The sequence below is a fragment of the Gekko japonicus genome, unplaced genomic scaffold (genome assembly GCF_001447785.1).
Source record: "Gekko japonicus isolate JY-2015 unplaced genomic scaffold, Gekko_japonicus_V1.1 scaffold3361, whole genome shotgun sequence".
Classification (NCBI taxonomy): Eukaryota; Metazoa; Chordata; class Lepidosauria; order Squamata; family Gekkonidae; genus Gekko; species Gekko japonicus.
Window position 1 is genome coordinate 131,304 of NW_015170374.1, and position 20,196 is coordinate 151,499.

At 42.6% G+C, this 20,196-nt stretch overlaps 1 protein-coding gene across 2 annotated transcripts in view; it reads right to left on the reverse strand.

Moving 5' to 3' along the window:
* Positions 1 to 19,756, reverse strand: part of VTA1 (vesicle (multivesicular body) trafficking 1) — a 52,433-nt gene extending 32,677 nt beyond the window's left edge. For both annotated transcript variants that reach the window (XM_015418243.1, XM_015418241.1), the window contains exons 1-2: positions 19,560 to 19,756; positions 6,609 to 6,703 (exon numbers count right to left, since the gene is read on the reverse strand). In XM_015418243.1, coding sequence (XP_015273729.1) covers positions 6,609 to 6,703; positions 19,560 to 19,668 — 204 coding nt within the window. In that variant the 5' untranslated portion in view covers positions 19,669 to 19,756. The remainder of the gene's footprint in view (positions 1 to 6,608; positions 6,704 to 19,559) is intronic.
* Positions 19,757 to 20,196: the final 440 nt, after the last annotated feature.

A 20,196-nucleotide genomic window follows, 5' to 3' on the forward strand; every position in this document is an offset into this window, starting at 1 on the left:
CCCATGACTTCTACTTATGACTACTCTTGCAGTTTCCAACTACCTAAACGTTTTCAACTACCTAAACATTTTCAATTTTATTCCTTCATAAATAAAACTGAGCTAACATCTCAACTAGAATCTTCAGTTTAAAATATGAACCAAAATAATGCAGGATTTCCAAACATTCAGAAGATTCTGAGCTACAGAGCTACAGAGCCAGAACTGTGGCTTTATTACCAGACTGCTAACAGGGCTGTAAGGCTCCCCCCTCCCCTCTGCATTAAACTCCTCTGTATAAAGACTCAACACTATCCTATTCATATCTTGTTTTATAGCCAGTGAAGGTCAATAGGACTATATAGTTTCCTCCTGCAGAGCAGTTCACAGTATTTAATATAAATAAAGAGCTAATGAACTGAGAGTCCATGGTTCAAACTAACTGCTCCAGTGGCCTGAAGATTTACTGGAATGCTTAGTCAAGCAGTACACTTCAATTCAAAGACCTCTTTTCAAAGATGTTACAGAGCACAAGAAGCCTCAGGTTTCCTAATAAAATCAGCAAAAGTAAATAACACTGTCACAGTTACAACAGGTGGATTTAAGGGCACCTGAATACACTTACTGTTGGCAACTAGGTAAACCTTATTTTATTCTTACAAAACAAAACCCAGTTTTTGTATTTCCTATGTTGCCAAATGATTGTAAACGAAACATGCTAATGGCAGTCTAATTTTCTAAGGAGCAGAGTATTACCAAAATGTAGGGTTCAAACATCTGTTACAATGAAGAAGCTAGTAGATATTAATATTTAATGGCACACAGAAATACAATGTAGAAATCACATTCTGATCTTCCCAGTCACCATTTATATAGTTGGAAATGTGCCTTGGGATAATGTGTTTGTTTCTTTCCTTCCCACCTCCACCCCACACCTTGATTCTCTACTCCTCCGTTTCTAGTTTCCTTCTAATCATAGTTTCTCAGGCTCTGAAGGAACGTTGCAAAGAATGGTTTTGAAGACTAGTAGTAAAAATAATTTGCCCAATTCAGATGTCACAGGAAACTATGGTTAGACAGCAAACCCTGAAATAGAGGAGAAGTAGAAGAGACTGGATTTATTCCCCGCCATTCACTATCTGAAGGAATCTCAGAGTGGCTTACAGAGTGAGGTAGGTGGGGCTTAGAGAGCTCTCCTGAGAACTGTCCTTGAGAGAACAGCTCTGAGAGAACTTATGACTGACCCAAGGTCACACCACCAGCCTGCATGTGGAGGTGTGGGGAATCAAACTCATTTCTTCCAGATTGGAGTCTGCACTCCTAACCACTACACCAATCTGGAGGAAGCACAGAACCCTACAATGATAAATGTAATGATCTACCAAATCTAAATTGTGATTCGGGGGATTATTAAAATGGAGCCATAATTTAATTAAACTTAACAAAAGCAAAATATTAAAACAAATAATATTTTCAGCAGAGCGTGTTATATTAGGCAAGATAATTTGTTCCAGTCTGCCAAGTAAAACTGAACAGCAATTGCCATTAACATCCAACTATTGTCTTTTTCATACATATGTGTAACATACAAGTCGCTTAATTTATGGTGCAGAGATCCTCAACATCAAACAAGTTAAGCCTCCAGTTGGCAAATGATACATACAGAATGGGTCCTTAAACTGTGGAAAAAAAGATCAGAGTGACAGGAAAAAGGCATAACCCCACAAAAATACTTCAAAACTGAAAGGAAACTGTCTCAGTCTTGCAGTCTTTCTGATCTTTCTGTGTGAATTCACTGCACAGTCCTAGTCACAAAACTATGGGAGGGCTCTGCATATGCTGCAGTTCCACAGCACAGAATATGGAAATAGTGTAGAATAGGGATGGGTATGAACCAGGAAAATCAAGGCTCGTTTCAGTTTGTGGGGCCACACAAACCACAAACCTTCATGAACCTTCCCATTTACCAAACTGGTTTGTTTCGTGAGGTTCGTGATGTGGTGGAGCATTCCCCCTGTGGGCTAGAGGTACCAAACTCACAGCGAATCTCCAGCTGACTCTCCTCCACCTGTCCTCCAAGTTTGGTGAGGACTGGATTGGGGGAGAGGTTACAGCCCTCCAAAGCAGGTGCCCCCAAGAAAATGCTCGAAGGAAATCACAACCCCAGGTTCAGGAGTGTGTTGAACAGTCCCCCTGCAAGCTAGAGGCATCAAATTTACAGTGGACCTCCTCAGGATGCCCCTCTATCTGCCCCTCCAAGTTTGGTGAGGATTGGCTGTGGGGGGGGGGCAAGTCCAAGCCCCCAAGTACAAAGGGCTGAGGACTCGCCAGAGAACTGGGCACAGTCGCGGAAATTGGCACTTGAACTAACAGAATGAAAGCAGCTGCTTGACCAGCTTGTAAATGGGCTGTGGGCACTGGAGTTGGAAGTGCATGCCTTGGGAGGAACAGTGCAGCACGGAGTGGGTCAGGAGGGTGGCACAGAGGAGGGGCTGCCAAGCTGCGGTGGAGGCCCACCAGCAGGCAGATTGGGTGGCGGAATAGATGGCAGCATGGGAAACTTTAATGGGAGGCCTGGCACAAAGGGGGGCAGAAAGTTGGGAAACCAAGACAAGGAGAAGGTGCAACATGGGCAAATGATGACGTTAAGCCTAGCAGGCAGAGGCACAGCAGGCGAAGATCCTAGGGTCCAAAGTGCAAAAGGGGGAAGCTCTAGCATCGGGGGGGGGGAGCATAAAGTTGGAAAACCAAGACATGGGGTAGGCCCAGGGTGAGCAACAGATGATGACAAGCCTGGTGGGCAAGTGCCCAGAGGTGCGGAAGCCGATATTAGGGTCCAAAGTGCAAAAGGGGGGGGGAGCTCTAGCGCCGGGGGGGGGCGGCTTAAAGTTGGAAAACCAAGATATGGGGTAGGCCCAGGGTGGGCAACAGATGATGCCAAGCTCGGTGGGCAAATGCCCAGAGGTGCGGAAGCTGACGATATTAGGGGCCAAAGTGCAAAGGGGAAGCTCTAGCACAGGAGGGGGGTGGAAAGGTGGAAAACCAAGACAAAGGGCGGGCTCAGCAAGGGTGGCTGTTGATGCTAAGCCCGGTGGGTGAGTGCCCAGAGATGCAGAAGCCAAGGATCCTACGGTCCAAAGTGCAAGTGGGGGAGCTCTAGTGCTGGAGGAGGGCAGAAAGTTGGAAAACCAATATATGTGGCAGGCCCAGGGTGGGCAACTGGTGATACAAAGCCTGGTAGGTGAGTGCCCAGAGGTGCAAAAGTCAAGGATCCTGGGGTCCAAAGCACAAAAATGGGGGGAGGTCTAGCACAGGAGGGGGGGTGGAAAGCTGGAAAACCAAGATGAGGTGTAGTGTCCTCAGGAAAGTGCTCTCTGGGGAAATCACAGCTGCAAGTTCAGGAGTGCCCCCAGGAAACCAGGTGCCCCCAGGAAAGTGCTCTCCATGCAAGCTAGAGGCATCAAAGTGCAGCAGATCTCCTCACGATGCCCCTCTACCTGCCCTCAAAGTGTGGAGTGGGTTGGCTTTGGAGAGGGGGTGGAGTAGCAGCCCCCCAAAGCAGGTGCCACCAGGAAAGTGCTCTCTGGGGAAATCACAGCTGCAGGTCCATGAGTGTATAGAATGGAACCCCTGCAAGCCAGAGGCACCAAACTTGCAGCAGACCTCCCTGGAAGGCTCTCTTATTGGTGGACAGTGCTGCCTGACACTTTGGAGGGCTACTATTGGTGTTTCCAGGGCTGCAGAAGTCCATCCGCCCGTTGCTTTGACAATCATAATTGAGCTGAGCCAGTGTGTCTGCCGCATGAACCACTGACACGAATCACACGAACCTATGTGAAAACCATGGAAGTTCATGGGAGGTTTGTTGCAGTCATGACTGCACAACCCTTGGCTCACAAACCATGAGTTGGGTGATTTTCCTGACGCATTTAGGTTTGTGCCCATCCCTAGTGTAGAATTCAGCTTTCTGAGCATCTTCTGCTGATGATGCTTGAAAGCGTGTAGGCACTGCCTACAGAAATCTCATAATCCAGAGACATAGAATGAGATGTTTTTAGAAACTTGTGGCAGGGCTTCAGTGTTCTTTCCTTGCTTGTTACTTGCAAAACGAGAATTGTGCAAAGAAACCAGCTTTTCACAGTGCAGAATTAGGACAGCATGGGTGTAGCATTTTAATTTCTTTAGCACAGAGCTCTCTTAGCCATGGACATGAATATCCATACTCCCAGGTGTTTTATACCACACAATCCATGCTAAAAATAGTTTTACATCCAAGTAATCCGAATTCTGCCTCAAGGAAAGCTGAATTCTTCATCAGTTTCATATGCAGTGTTTTGTGAGACTGAGGCAGTTTCTTTAATTTTTGAGGTATTTTCATGTCAATTGGCGTGTGCCCTCTTAATTCATATAAAAGGGGGAAGAGCTGTGGCCAAGCCCACCTCGTGCTCAATAATGCACAGTTGAAAAACACAAAGCAATCATTAGCACATGTTACATTTTTAGATATACAGGCAAAAAAAAAACAACCAATACAGTCAAGAAACTGAATGTGGGAATAGCTAATTAAAAGCAGTATTCAGTGACAGGTTCAGTCCAAAGAGATGCTTATCATGATGGTGATCCAAATGCCATGGTGGAAAGCTGGCAGGCACTCATCTCACATAGTGCAGGCATTCCACACAGAGTCCTAATTTAGGTACTGTACTGCATTTTTAGGTAATGCTCTGCTTTTCTGAGTGGGAAGTTCCATATGAATCACACCATTGTGCAGACCAGCCACTTCATAAACCACCTGTGCCACATGTTATTTTAGGTGCATGGGAGTGGGATTCTCCATAGCTCCTCTACCACAGGACTTGAATCACTGCCCCACAAAATGAATGAACTTGACCATGTACTAAGCTACAGACTGAGTCAGCAATAACTTCTTCAGTGCTGCCGGAAGAAAAAACTGAGCTATGTCCCTTCTTTCCTCTTAAGATGTTCAGCAGTCAGTAAGAGGCACTGTTACCCAAAGAAGCAGTTTCCTATTTAATTGGGGGAATTAGCTTAAGGAGACAGTGAGAGGTGAGTAACTGGGATCTTCATCAATGTATACCAGGATTTTTCCCCTTTAAGAGAACTTTCAGATAAAACAGGAAAATGTTCAATTATAAAGGCCTTTTATTAAAAGAGAAACAAAAGGGCCAAAACACACACACACACAAACACATTTAAAACATGCAAACTAGCTAAGAGATAAACAGGGAGGAGCGGGAATAGTTGAGGCAAAAGGGACTATAATTACCAGATCTTGTAGGGGTCCAGGGTGGCACCAGCAAAACGGCCAGCATTTCATATGGAGAAGAAACCCACAAAGTTGGGGTGCATGCTGTTGGTACCAGGAACACATACACACACTGCTATGGAGCAAGATGCCGTAATTCATAGTGCAAAAGCTCCTTGGGGCAAGCGGACATATTGTCCCCCAAAGCAATAACTTGATGGGTTTTCCAGAGGAGATTTGGGATGAGTTTGATGGGCTTTCCTGAGTTGGACTATGGGTGTAAACAGTGCTCGATGATTCTGTAAGTATCAGATGGGAAAAGCTACCAGGTTTGGTGAATACAACTAAGCATTGCTTAATTAGGTAAATGGATGCAGGGAAGTGAAGCTGGAAGTTGATGAGATTAGTCCAAGTTGAATCAATAGCTTCTTGGGAGACCCATTGTCCTAAATTATGCCTCTCTCTAGGGTGGAGAGGAGGTTGTTAGCTAGCCAGCCACTCTCACAGTTCTAAACTACACGTCCAGGCCTGTTTCTGGCTGGTATCCATTTTGTGTCCTTTTGAGCCTGGCAGTGTATTGCACTTACACTATTTGAACTGATATATATTAGGAAGGGTGTTCATGGTTTTCTAGCTATAAACTGCCCCTCAGCATGAGGAGGGATCTGACCACTAACAGCACCAGTGCTTTAAGACATTCTACCTACTACCAAGTACAGAACCACACTTATTTGGGGAAAATATGTAGGAGTGGTCTAAGACAACAATATAGCCAAAGACTGAGAGCCTTGACGATTTTGAACCACAGAAAATACAAATTCTGCAGTTTCAGGAAGACGTTGTATCTTTGGATATTCCCTCCTCTCTACTGATCCATTTTCCCTTTTTATTCTTCACCATCTGAACTCTTGACTAAAGGTCCAAACACTTTAAACCTTGTGTTTTAAGAAAACTGTTTCTGTGTAGCTTATTCTGGATAGCATTCATAAAAATATAAATAATTTTGAACAACGGAGAAGGTAAATGATTTCTTCTTTTCTTATCCATACGAACAACACTGATTTAACTAAAATATGTATCTGAGGAAGTGAACTGTTGTCCCCAGAAACTAGAATAGAAATGTATTGATTTTTAAAGTGATTCCTCTTCAGATTGCATAGAAGTGCCAGAAAACTCCATCTCATTGTAACTAGATCCACAACTTTCTCATTCAAAAACAAGATCTGTCCAGGTTTAAACAAGTTTAAATAAAGCACCAGTATTAGGGCCATTTCACACACTGTATCTTTCCTAAATGGACAACGTGGAAGAAAAATGTAAGCAAGTATCTGTATATTAGCAACGTAACAACATATTTACTTACAGCTTCAAGTTGATCCATGAGCTTGCATAAAAATTTGCGACACTCTGGGGTTTTACTATCGATCTTCATACCCGTCTGCATAGCATATAAACGGCCTGTAAAAGAGAATGCTCTATGAAGGTGTCTGATTCATAGAAATCTCCTGATTCTCACTGCAGCCTCTTAAAAGTAGAGATTAAAATTTAATACTACCCCAACAATGGAGTTCTAGAAATGAAGGCCTATAGAAACTAGGGCCCTGGATCCAAAGAATCAAGTGTACAGCTTTGCTTGAACCTGTGTGTCTGAAACAGAAGTTTTGCCCTTCACCATGACACAAAGCGTACTTCTTTAAAATTTATGGGACTTTACAAAACAGCTGAGAATTCAGTATGTATTTGCTGTTCAAAAGGAACAAAGTCCATAATCCCACCGGGAACGCCTAAGGCCTTGAGCAAGTCAGGAGAAATTCTTTTAATCTCTGCCATGTTCTCACTGTGGCACTGCACACCTGCAGGATGATCTGCACTGATGTAATTGATACCCTTACATTCCGCTGCTGAGGAGGCAACAATGGGATATGTCTGGAATGGCTGCTTAGGTGGCATCGTTTTGAACAAAAATGGAAGAAAAACAAAGGAAGGAAGCTCACTCTCATTATTCCCTAAGTTTCTGAACTCCCTTGTACTTTAGAAAACTTAGGCTGAAATTAGAGGCATCTCCGCTTTAAAACTTGTTCTAGAGTTCAGGAAGTCTACTTTGCATTTATTGTCTATTGCACATACCAGCACTGGAAAAACCTATTCCAAGCCAACGTTTCATAATAGGCACGTGTTTTTTTTTGGGGGGGGGGGTTGCCAGCTTAAAACAAGATCTTTTAAAAACTGGCCACATTTCTTTGCAACAAATAAGAGTTGCTTCTAACGCCTACATACATTGAATACATTTAAAAATCACTCGGAAAGTGATCCAATACTATGAAACTGACATGAAACTGTAATAGCATAAATTTTTAAATACACTTTTTAAAAAATAAAAAAATAAAAAAGATATTTATTTAAGACAATTTTTAAAAGTGCTACAACTGTAGGAATGTAAGCATTATTGCCCCTATCAAGTAAGAATGTGAACAATATTTTTTTGGGGGGGGGGGTCTCTTCAGCTCAGTGAAACTCTCCCAAGGTATATTCAGCCTAACAGTAGTTGAAATGTGCTAAGGCACCATGTTGGATGCCCAGAGTGGGAGTCCTATACAGTATTTATTCACCTCCTCTTCTTGCCATGTATGGGAAGTAATATCATCCCAAAAGAGTAGAAATACACTAGCATTCCCTGATACAGTCCACACCAAAGCCAACAAACATAGAAGAATTCTAAAGTATCACCATTTCCCAGAAAGCATACTTCCATCCCTAAGCTCTAACTAGACTGGACAGAGAAAAGTGTAAGAAGATAGAAGGGAATATTCAATGGGTTGTTCTGCAGTTGCAAGGAGAATACCTTCATATTCTGTAAATTGAGAGACAACATAAATCAATCATGAGTGTACAAATGAAACATACATCTGGTTTCAATCCAGAAAAGTCTGGGAACCATTTACAAAAGTCTGAGAAACACTGTCCTAACTTTTATACTGGAACTCCAGTGTGTCCAAACAGTCACAATGTTTTGTGTTGCAGCTTCAAGAGGTCAGCAGATATCCAGTATCTATCATACTGTTGGTCATCAAGCCATTCTCAGCTGCATTCAATATTTTAAAACTAAAGGTTTCACTAGGTTTGTAAACCTAGCCATTCAGATTTGTTTCATCTGACTATGTTCCAATATTGTCAAAGTCACAAATACTTGGCAAGCGCATGTTTGCAGAAAAGGGTTGTGCTAAAAGAACAAACAAAATATATTTCAATATGCACTTAAGGGGAAAGATTAAGCAATTGAACTAGTATGCCCGGCATCAGGGATTAGCGCTTGAGCACTGATTTGTTAAAACCAACACTTACATAATAAGTGCTGTCTAACATTTCTATTTCCTCCTGCCAAACTGTTTTAATGAATTTGTTAATGTTTACGCATTTAGTTTTACTAGGTGTTATCCACAGAACCTTTGTGACAGCCATTTGCCGCTTCCCAAAAAAATTCCGCAGCAAAACCTTCGAACTAGGAGCACCTTGGAACAAGTCGTGCAACAGTTGAAAATGTACATGGTTTAACACTGATTTTTTAAGAATGTAACGAACTGTCCCCTTTTTCTAGCTCAGTATTGTTTTACCAGTGTTCCAATACTGCCTACATGTGGAAGACTGTTCAGTTGCAAATGAAACATTTTACACATAGTAATGAATAATCACAGTGAATAAAAAAAAGACAGATTTCAACCTGATACCATCAATTTTAAACCATTTATTTCCTCAGACCAAAGTTCTTCCATAAAGTACGCTAAACAAGCAGACAGAGGCCCCAGTCACACGGACAGGAAACTGCGGGGGGGAAGCGTGGCTGTTTGCCCCAGGGCAAACTAACACGCAGTAAAGCGATCATACCTCCTGTGGAGGTTCTGTGGAGGAACCGTGGAGCTTCCGTGGTTACGGAGAGGCGTTGATCACAACACACGCCTGCGCGCAACGAAGAAGTGCGCGGCGCGGCAACCTGGTTTCCTTTTCCTGTGTACACTACGAATGCGCATGCTCCGTTGGGTGCGTGTGCGCAACCACGGAGACTTGGGGGGGGGGAAAACCCTTCTTCGCAAGGGGACATGGACGGGCGCCGGATGCCACCGGAAACGCAATCAGACGCCCGCCCTTGCCCCGCAGTTTCCGGAAACTAGTACCTCCGAGGTACTAGTTTTTTGCTCCGTTTTATCGGCGGTTTGCCACAGTTCAACCACGGGAGCTCTACGCTCCCCAGATGTTGCCGTGTGATCACGCCAGGTAACTCCGCCTCTCTTCCGTCTATTTAGCGTGGCTTCTGCTCCGTGTGAACGGGGCCAGAGAAAAATAAACAATGGATTATCTCAACTAGGTTTAATCAGTTTTCACAAGGTCTAGAATCCATACCAGAGATCCATACCAGCTTGTCCTATAAATTCTCCAAGTATTCCAGGAAGTAGGAAAACCAAGACACTTCATCAGAGGTGTGTATTTGAACTAACTACATTCCTGTTCCTATTCAGATCTTCAAGTTATCTTCTCTGTACTAACTTATAGGGCAGAACTTCATGTTACTGACAACATGAGCTGGCTTCAAAAAATGACACCAGTGTGCAGTTTCCCTGCAACTTGCCCAAAACATACATTACCAATATCCTTTTATCATTATAATGCCTGTTTCACCATCTCTTCTTATCACCACTGTCAGTTGCTGACAGAGGTAGGAAAACGTAGTATAGATGTCAATGCACAAACTATCTGCCCCATATTGGGATCCAAACCACCACAGACAGTGTTCTATATGCACAAGGGCTTTTCAAATCTGCTCTGCAGCAAGAGTCTCCTATATGCCCCCAAACGGACTAGGGAACCTTCTGGAGCAGTGCCCCATATGTGCAGTTCGCTACTGCTGGAAGGTAAAAGCAGAAGCCTCCTTGTGACATCTACTGCATGTACATGGCCTTCTCTGGATTGTGGTTCTAGTCTTTCCTATTGAGCAGTTAAGCGCGAAACAGTTGTTTTGACTTCTCCATTTCTACATGTATACTAAAGAATGTGGAAGAAAAATCGCACAATTCAGAAATGGCCCAAGCTGTTCATTGTAAGAATCTCAGAGTAAAACTGGGGGTTTTATTTTTTTTAATTAAAACGTTTACATCCTTACTAAACCAAAAGGTTCTTCGAGTAACTATAACATTCTCAAGGATTAATTCCTTGCACCATTGTTCTATGGCTGTAGATGCAAGTTTGCCAACTGCTGCACTGTCCCCCAATTAATTCCTTATTGCTGAAGGAGAGGACAGCATTGTAAGCTGTGTCCAGTGACTTTATTTTGAGAATTAAGAAATACACTAGAACACACTGTTCTCTTTAAAAAAAAACCTGCTTGCTTTGCAGGACAACTTTATGTAAAGGGCCCTACTCATTTGTGTTCTTTCAAACCGCAGCTCTGAACATATAATTTGGAAAGGATGAAAGAATAGAATTCTATTTCAAAATGCACCTATGTCACTACTCTTTTTCTTATCATCACTGAGAATAAAGGAAAGATTTAGTGACAAGATATAAATAGATACTGGAATCACAGTTCATCATCCCAGAAATGACAATGCCCATTCCCTGGCAGAAGTTCTGAAGCCCTGCTTCCCAACATTTATGTTTACAGCCTTGCAATAAGAAAACTGCCCGATCACTTGTAGCACGTAAAAATTACTTCTGGATTACTAAGAGCCCCTGAAACCATGGCTGTGAGGGAGCTCTGAGCAGTGATGCTTCAGCTACTGGTGTTCCATTGTGCTTTACTAAGTAAACAGAATGCTACATTGTAGTAGTAGTAGTGCCTGTGTTTTCAACATAGATGAGTTACTTGAAACATGAAGGTGAAAGACCGGCTTCTTTCCATTTGTTGCACAAAGCCACATCATTATGCTTCTGGTTCTATGCAACATCAGAAGGTACTGGTTGAGGCTACTCTTTCTCTCCTGCTCCTTCCCCCAGTGGACCTCAAAAAGGTGATATTGAGGACTGGGATACTTACATGAATGAAAAGACACACAACACAGGAAGCTGCAGAGAAAGGGAAAGTGAGGAAAACTGACCCTCTGTGCCTCAGTCATCAGCGGAGCATCATATGCTGGTAGAAAAGGCCGGAGAGCCAATTCTGTTCCTTTTCCTTCATAGTGCAGCTACCTGTGTTGCATGAACTTTTATCCATACAGGTATCCCAACCCACACCACTGTTTTGTTTTAGGCTTATAGGTGGCTGGTAGTAGGAGGATCTATGTCCACCAGCACTTGTGGTAATCAACACATCAAGTTTATTGGATTAGGCCTATCTACATGGTTCTGATACTCTCAAAGAACTCCAAATGTTGGCAAGATAGGATTTAGATAGGATTTTCCTTTTCAGAAGCCATCTTTTTAATAATTCTCCCATTAATAATGAGCAAGGCTTAATCATTCTAGTTTTCCACTAATTTACCCAAGACAGATCACAGGGCTCTAGTTCCCTGGATTCCCTTGGTTCCATATTTAAAACTGATGCTATCACCTAACCTGGTAGGGAAGCCTACCTTAGTGCATTTTTTCCCTTAAAGGATCAGCAGACTCCTAACTAAGTGAAGTACACTGGCATATGCCATAAAACCCAGTGATTTATCTATTAGCCCCAGAGCTTTATGTTGTAATCTCCGATTCAACTTGTTTGTCAGATGTTCAGCCTTTGTTGCCTGACTGATATCTTCTGCAGTGAAATCTGATGCAACAAATTCAAGTTTTCTGCAGGTCAACATCACCAACCTTTAAACAGACCACTGTATGCCTTTTGCAGTTTCTTTGACATGGTGGTAAGCCTGCCCTAAACCCTTGCTCACATTGCAATGGCCCTGCTCTCCCCTGTCAACCAATAACCCAAGCGGCTAATGCCATAGAATGAGCATAAAGGGCTTGGTTCTCCTTGTTTAGCCCTTCTTCACTCTTACCCAAGCTACAGCTGGTACATCAAGACAGGGACCCTCCTTTCTCTCTTGGCTCATCAACTTAATGGGCTTATGATGAACCCCCTTATTTCGGAGTATGTGGGGATTCGTTCTTGTAATCTTTCACAAGTTGGAGGAGTCTTATTTTCCACTGACACGGTCTGCCTGCCTCTTTCAGCCAGGAACCCACACAGTTCATCCCTCTGTGACACACCCAGCCACTTATTGATGAGACCTTTTTATAAATATTAATCTCTGTGGCTTTTCATGAGCACCGCCCTTTTTCTGGGATGAAGTTTATGATTTAACTTAGATACTTAGCTCTGTCAGACATTGAGGCACATGCAACATGGAACAATAAAACCAACTGCCGACTTTATTTACAAGGACAGGCAGGCAGGGATATACAAGGGTATATATATATACAAATGGTATAGTTCAGCTTTAGGTCAGTTCATTTATAGTCCCTCACTTCGGATGCCACAGTACAAGACACCCTCTCTCTAATCTCCATCCCTGTGCTGTTCTAGACTGCTGGTTTCAGTTTGGATTTCTCAGGTACTCTCCACCTCCACAGAGAAATACCTCCGCTGTGCCTTGGGGTTTTTTTCCTTTTTTTTTTACACCCACTAGTCCAATAAACCCTCCTGGTACACATTAAATCCACTAAACCCAACTCTCTCTCCAGCAGGGTATAGATTCTATGTGAGAGGAATGTGAATCTCTTGTTTAACCACCAGGAGCTTATTTTCCTTTTTAAGACTCCATAGATTTCACTATGGTATAGAACCACGTTTGGCTTTTCTCAGATTCTCTTAATACTGGAATCTGTAGAGAAATCTCATTTACTCTTCATACTCAGCGAGGTCCAACATAATTTGTCAGTCCCTTGGCACAGTACCCACCGACCAAAAAAACCTGACAGTCTCAACGGCCAAACTTCAACTGTCAAGAATTTTTTTTTCATCATTAGAAACCCAGTTCTGCATCAGAATTACATCACCACTGCTAGTCATGTGACTGCAGGTGCCTTTTCTTGCAGGCTGATCCCAAGCCCAGAGTCCATCATGGGGCTCTTTGTTAATACTGATATCCTCACGGTAAATTGTTTATGGTTTATAGGTTCACTTTATTTTTCATATTGTTAGATATGCTATTGAATGCCTATTGATAGTTTAGAGGGCAGAAGGCACTTTATTGTGTTAATAACAGCGAACAGAACAGGCTTTAATTAGAATACATTGTAAAAACAAGGTATTTTGTTCCAAAGTTTATTGAATTATACATCATTTTTCAATGCTTACATTTTTTATTCATATTGTACTGGTTAATATGTTTAACTGTTCTTTAGTTCATTATGGACTTGGCTAATGTTATAAAAAAGTGATTGTTATGTTTTCTTAATACTATTGTATTATACCAATAAAATGTTATTGGAGAAATTCCAGGCAATTCTCTCTCTCTCTCTCTCTCACCCCCCCCCCCACACATGTACATTTAATGCTGTGAAAATATTGGAAGGTTTTCTTTTCAGGTCCAGAATTCATAATTTAATTTCAGTTTGCAGATCACCTGATCAATCATACTGAACAAAATTCACGGACTTCCAGTTTAAGCGTTTCGCCGCTCGGACGTGACCCGTCTCGCTCTGATGGAGACGCGCTGAGACCCGGCTGACGGGAGGGGTCCAAGTTCATCCCGGACCTCCCCGGGTCTCTGTAGGAGATGCCCAGCCTGGGGAGCTGAGGAGAGCCTCTTCCAAGGCGACGGCCAAGGAATTGAGGCTCACCTTCTTCCCTGAAAGGTACTGTTGCCGCGGAGCCAGTATGGCGCCCAGAGACGACTGCCGGAGCAAGCGATCACGATCAAACTTTAAAAAATGCTTCCAAAAGATCTCCAAGCCTCCAAACTGCGAGTTAAGCAAAGCTCAGGTGAAAAAAGTGAACTGAACCTTGGTAGTAATTGGAAGCGGCTAAGTTTGAAGCGTTGGGGGAGAGGAATTCAAGCCCCCCCTCTTTTGAGTAAACTTTTAAAATGGTTTTAAATCGGAAATAAAAAGACTTTGAACTAAAATAAACGCATAAGAAGTTAAGTGAATGCAAAAACTGCTAAAGTATACTAAATCGCATAACGTTTGTCTTGTTTTGGAAAACTTACTTCTTGTTGATAGTATAGGATGGAAGGCACCGGAGAAAAAACTGGTGACCGGAAATAACATACCAACAACTCCCTCCCAGAACCAGGAACTAACTACAGACTTCTATTCACTGTTAGCAAATGCACTGCGCCCCCTAATGGAGCAGATGACTAACCTCAACACTAAGCTGGACAATGTCCAAAAACAACTGAATCAAATGAATAAAAGAACCTCAGCAACGGAGAAAACATTGAAAAAGATGGAAAAACAGACTGAGAGCATTAACAAAAGAGTGGATGAAGTAGAGAAGGAAAGATCCTCTGATAAAACGCAACTATTATAGCTCCAGCTGGAAAGACCTATGTACGTTTTACATTTCCATGGGACCGCCGAAGAGAAGAATGAGGATTTTAAAGAACTTTTGGTGGTTGCCTTGGCCCCATTAATGGATCATAAACAAGAAGATTTAATAAAAGAGATGGATGTGGCTTATAGGACTTATCCGGACTTTATATAGAAAAACAAACTCTCAGGGGAAACTATCTAAAATTCACGAAACAATCTACCAGAGAACTGGTGCTAAAGTCAACAATGAGAAAATCCTTAAAAACCAAGAATGAAGACATAAATTTTTTGAAAGATATCCCTTTTGAAGTTAGAAAATGTAGGAAACTCTACAGGATGCTTACTCTCACTCTGCAAAAAAAGGGAATACCATACAGATAGCTATTCCCGGAAGGGCTGAGCTTCAATTACCAGGACAAAAAATATAAAATTGACTCTGTTCCAAAAGCGGAAAAAATCTATGGATCAAATGTTCAATGCAAAAAAGAAGCAGAAGGAAAAGAATTTAAAACCAGATGGGGAGGAAGAAGAGGAAGAAGAATCCTACTCACAGGATTCAACAAGCCAAAATTCCACGTCATCAGTAGAGATGTGAAAGCCCGGAAAAAACCCGGAAAAATTCGGAAAAATTGAAAAAAGAAAAGAAAAGACATTGATTATGGAACGTTTTATTTTAACATGATGAATAAAATATTTTAAGACAAGGTGTTCAAATATTTTCCAAATCATTTCTAAAATATATATATGTGGTATCAGATTGATCTAATTTCTGTGCACTGAGGACAAGCAAGTCCTAGGTTACAAACTGAACCCTCCAATGCAAGAACAAATATGCTAGTTGTGATAATTTCATGCCAAGTAAAAATGTCCATAGTCATATTTTATGTTCCTAAAGTAACAGAATGACTTTCAATCTAGAAAAGACAAAAGAAATGCTAATGTAGCATTTTTTTCAATTTTTCCAAAAATTTCCATTTCCCCCCAAAACAAACTGGAAAAAACCCGGGGTTTTTTCCAAGCTTCAAAATTTCCGGAATCATCTGAATCAGAGAAAGGAGTGGCTGCCCCCAAACTCCAGAAAATGAAGAAACGCAAGAAGAAAAGACTCTAGAACTAAGACAATAGCACTAAAGGCAGTAATTCTGTTAAACTATTAAATGTGTATTATCATAATTGAACCAAATCTTGATATAACGTGTAATATTAGGTTAAAAAGCATTATTTTTTCAACTATTTCAATCGTGACATGTATTAGACTTCTCCCTTCCCCCAAATCCAGTAGATAAAATAGATTAGAATGGTAGTCTTCCTTCCCCTTTCAAATAGATATATGTATTAGATCTCCTTTACCCAATTACCCATAGTACTAGTGTTAGGGTATGAGTATCCCTTCCCCCATCCCATAATTGTAGTGTGTAGAAAATGCAAAAAAATAAAAAATTCCCCTTCGGGGGGCCAAAAAACAAAACAAAATTCACAAAAAATCATATAGCTTCTGGCACAGACAGCTGACATTACTATCAGACTACATTTTAAAAAGAAAGCACAAGACTGCAGTATAGAAGAAGAAAAAGAGATTAGATTCATACTCCACCCTTCACTCGGAGTCTCAGAGTGGCTTACAAACTCCTTTCCTTACCCCCCCCCCCTACAACAGAAACCCTGTGAGGTAGGTGGGGCTGAGAGAGCTCTTTCAAGAACTGCTCTTGAGAGAACAGGTCTGACAGAACTATGGCTTGGCCAAGGTCATCCAGCAGGTGCAAGTGGAGGAGTGGGGAATCAAACCCAGTTCTCCCAGATTAGAGTCTGCGTACTTAACCACTACACCAAACCCACCCTCCTTTCTGGTGTAGCCCATCCTCTATTATGAAATACTAGAAATAATGCCCGTTGCGGACAACGGGATCTAGAAAGAGGCTCTGGGAGAGTGCTCTGGCTTTGGGCAAACAGTGTCAGTTTCCTGTGGCGACCTCAGCAGGGTTTAATGACAGAGTCCACTGTTTTCTCCAGAGGGCCTGATCTCTGCTACCTGAAGAGCATTTGTATGTTTGAGTTATCTGTAGCCCTCACCTGGAGAGTGGTAACCATTGTTACCCATTCTCCTCTCCCCTATGAGGTATGTTATGCAACTGAAAATTCCAACTGCCTTGCGGGGGGGGGGGGAGTTTGAGGTGTGGAATGGACTGAAGTCCAATCAGCTTCCATATGCAAAAGACCAGGTTGTCGCAACAGTTGTGGTGTGGGCGGGACCCAGGCTTTGCCTTCTGATTGGTGGCGATATATGCTGAGGAGCAGTGCCATCAGCCATACACTAAGGGAGTGCATTTTAGAATTAGAACTTTGGCACCCACTATTCAATTATATATAAGGAGAGAGGAGAGATACTGAAGCTGAGCTTCAATACCCAGTGGAAGAAGGTTCTACAACTTCTGTAGCAGCCACTAAGTGTAAAATGTCCTTGTATCAATCTGGCAAAGAAACTGAATCAGGAATACATCACTCTTACAAACTGCTGTGAAACTCAGGGCGGGCATAATGATTAAAGAAAGCTTTAAGCCATGGGAAAACACACAGATACATATAAACATTTAGGGGATGAAATGGGTTTTGTTTTTTCAAATATGCAAGACTTATCCTCTTATGAAACTTAAACTTACTTTACTGTTTTAAGAATATGCGAGGCCCTAATTCAGCGAAATTGTGGGAAGATGGCTGCTAGCTTGTAACTTCCAGGCTGTTTGTCTCTCTCCTGCTACAGGTACTTTAGGCTGAGCGTGGGTGAGGTTGTGAGCTGAAGGGCATGACATTACGGGTTCTTGGACCTTGGCTTGATAAACTAACACAGTAGACACCAGCAGGATATAATCTGTACATTTTGTTTGTTGTTTATATTATGTTTTACTGCCTTTTTAATATTCTTTTTTTGTAAACCACTTTGGTTCCTCACTGGGGAGAAAAGCAGCATAAAGATGCACTAAAAGTAACTATGATTTCTGTGCAGAAAGTTTCAAGTCCCAAATTAAAGGATCTCAGATAGCAAGTGTTCGGAAAGGCCATTCTCTACATGAGAACCTGTACAGCCACCAATGCTGGACTAAACGGACCAATGGCCTGACTCTTTATAACATAACTTCATGCGTTCATGTAAGAAAAGTAATGCTTACAGGTTAGCAGTTCGAAAGCAAGAAATTGCAAGTAGATAAATAGGTACTACTTCGCTGGGAAGGTAACAGCGTTCCGTGCACCTTGGTGTTTAGTCATACTGGCCACATGACCACGGAAACGTCTTTGGACAGCGCTGGCTCTTCGGCTTTGAAAAGGAGATGAGCACCGCAACCCTAAAGTCGGATTCGACTGGCTTTCGAGCAAGGGAACCTTTACCTTTTTTACAGGTTAGTTGGCCAGTTTAAGTAACCGGAAAATATGAAAAAGTAAACTAGAGGCTGAAAATAGAAAACATCTCCATTGCATTAATCAAATTATCTCCTCCTAGCCACAGTATGCAGACTTCAGTGTTCACAAGAAAACAAAAGGAACTCATTTTTAAGGGAAAGCTTAGGATGCTCCATATTCAGCAACATCTTTAAGCCCTTTTCCATATAGTCTCTTAAGCCTGTGACTCTACAAGATCTGAAATAGCCTGGATGTAACAATATTAATTTAATCATAGTTCTTAAAAAGTATTCTCCCCTTATAATTTCAATTATTCAATTTCAGATGTCCATTGGAGAGTCTACCATTTTACCCTAGGTCCTTGCATCTCTCAGCATGAAACAGCCCATCTAGTAAAATGAAAGCATTGGAGGAGGAAGAAGAGAAGAAAATTGATATCAGAAGCTACAAGGCAATACCATGAGTAATAGAGTTAAGAATGACTGGGCCTTAATCATATGCAAAAGGCGAAAGATCAGTGGTATGAAGTAAAATTCACAGTGATAGAACAACTGCCAGAGATGATCTATTTCACATGGCACAGAATATTCCGTACAGCAGGTAATTCTGCATGCAACCCTTATATGACTGGCAAATAGGAGCAGTGTAGAATACAAACAGCAGAATATCAACTTTAAACTAACATCTAACTGGGAGAAGTGGGTTGTACGGAGCAAAGGGATTGTCCAAGTGATAAAGTGGCATACAGAATAGCATCACGGCTCTAGAGCAAGACAACTGAGCAACAGGATCAAAACCCGGACACTAGATATACAAGATGACACTCTGCTCTTTTGTAACACATACATCTGTCCAGATTCTGGGCACAAAATCACAAATACATTACAGTTTTACTCACAAGTATATACTGAAAATGCAGAACTAATCTATACTAGGTGTTGTGTGCGCTGAAAGCGCTTCATACAACCTCCCAACAGTCCTTTGACCAGCTTTATCTGGCAGATGAGGTCCAAGGGTGCGTGTATGAGAGAGACTTGCCTAAAGTCACCTAACGAGTTTGTGACCACGACTAAATCTGAACCAGGAATTTTTGGGCTCACGCAGTCAGCTACATAACAGCAGCTGTCCTAGCCTTCATTTCCCCCAACCCTTTCTTTAAGGAGCTCGAAGCGACTTTTCTGTTATTTTATTCTCACAACAATCCTCTGGGGTAGGTTAAATAAAGCCTGAAGCAAAAGCTCCTACGGCAACTTCATGACTGCAAACACCACGGCTCCCCTCTGAGCACACGCCGGAATCCTAGAAAGTAACTCTTGGGGGATCTTGAGCATGCGCACCGTCGAGGGTCGTGGAAGAGGAGACAGAACGAGGGGGGAAGGAGGCCCCGCCCAGCTCCTTATTCAGCCGGGGGTTCGGGAGGTTGTGAAGTTCGATGTGGGCGTGGCCCTACGGGCCGTAAACACCTCTCACTTACAGTAATAGGCCACTACAGGCTCCCGCTTGTCTAGCTCCTGCGCGGATCTCAGGATATGCTGCACAGCCTTGAATTGTGGGGGCAACGGCGGAAGGCCCGAGGCCGCCATGACCCTACCGACTTAATCCAAGGCGGAGGGAAAATGACAACAACCTCTACTATTCACTCTCCACCTTTTGTAATCGCGACAGTTCCGCTTCCGGCGTAGCGTCAGGAGTTGGCCCTGCCCTGCTCAGCTTTCGCGCGCATGCGGTTTGAGATGTAACTGCGTCAGGCGGAGGACGTGGCCGCAGCGCCATCTTGTGAGCAGATGGTGGAACGGTCAGTGACGGGCTGCCACAGAATTGGGTTAATGTGGCATCGTTTTCTAGAGACACTTCAGGTTCTCGGTTGTACTCAATAGAGTCCTCCATATGCGGGGACATATAGTACTTAGTTTAGCTGCAGCATACTTGCTTGCAGCGGACTAGCCTGCAGGCTCATAAAATCCGACGTAAGAATTTGCCCTGGTAGGCAGTCCTATTTTTATGATTAAATGGCAGTCCTGGTTATTTTACTGTAGGTAGGGCTGCCTTTCAAAAGTGACCCAAAACCTGCAATTCGTCCAGGACGCAGTCGAGGTAGTCCCTTGGTTTAC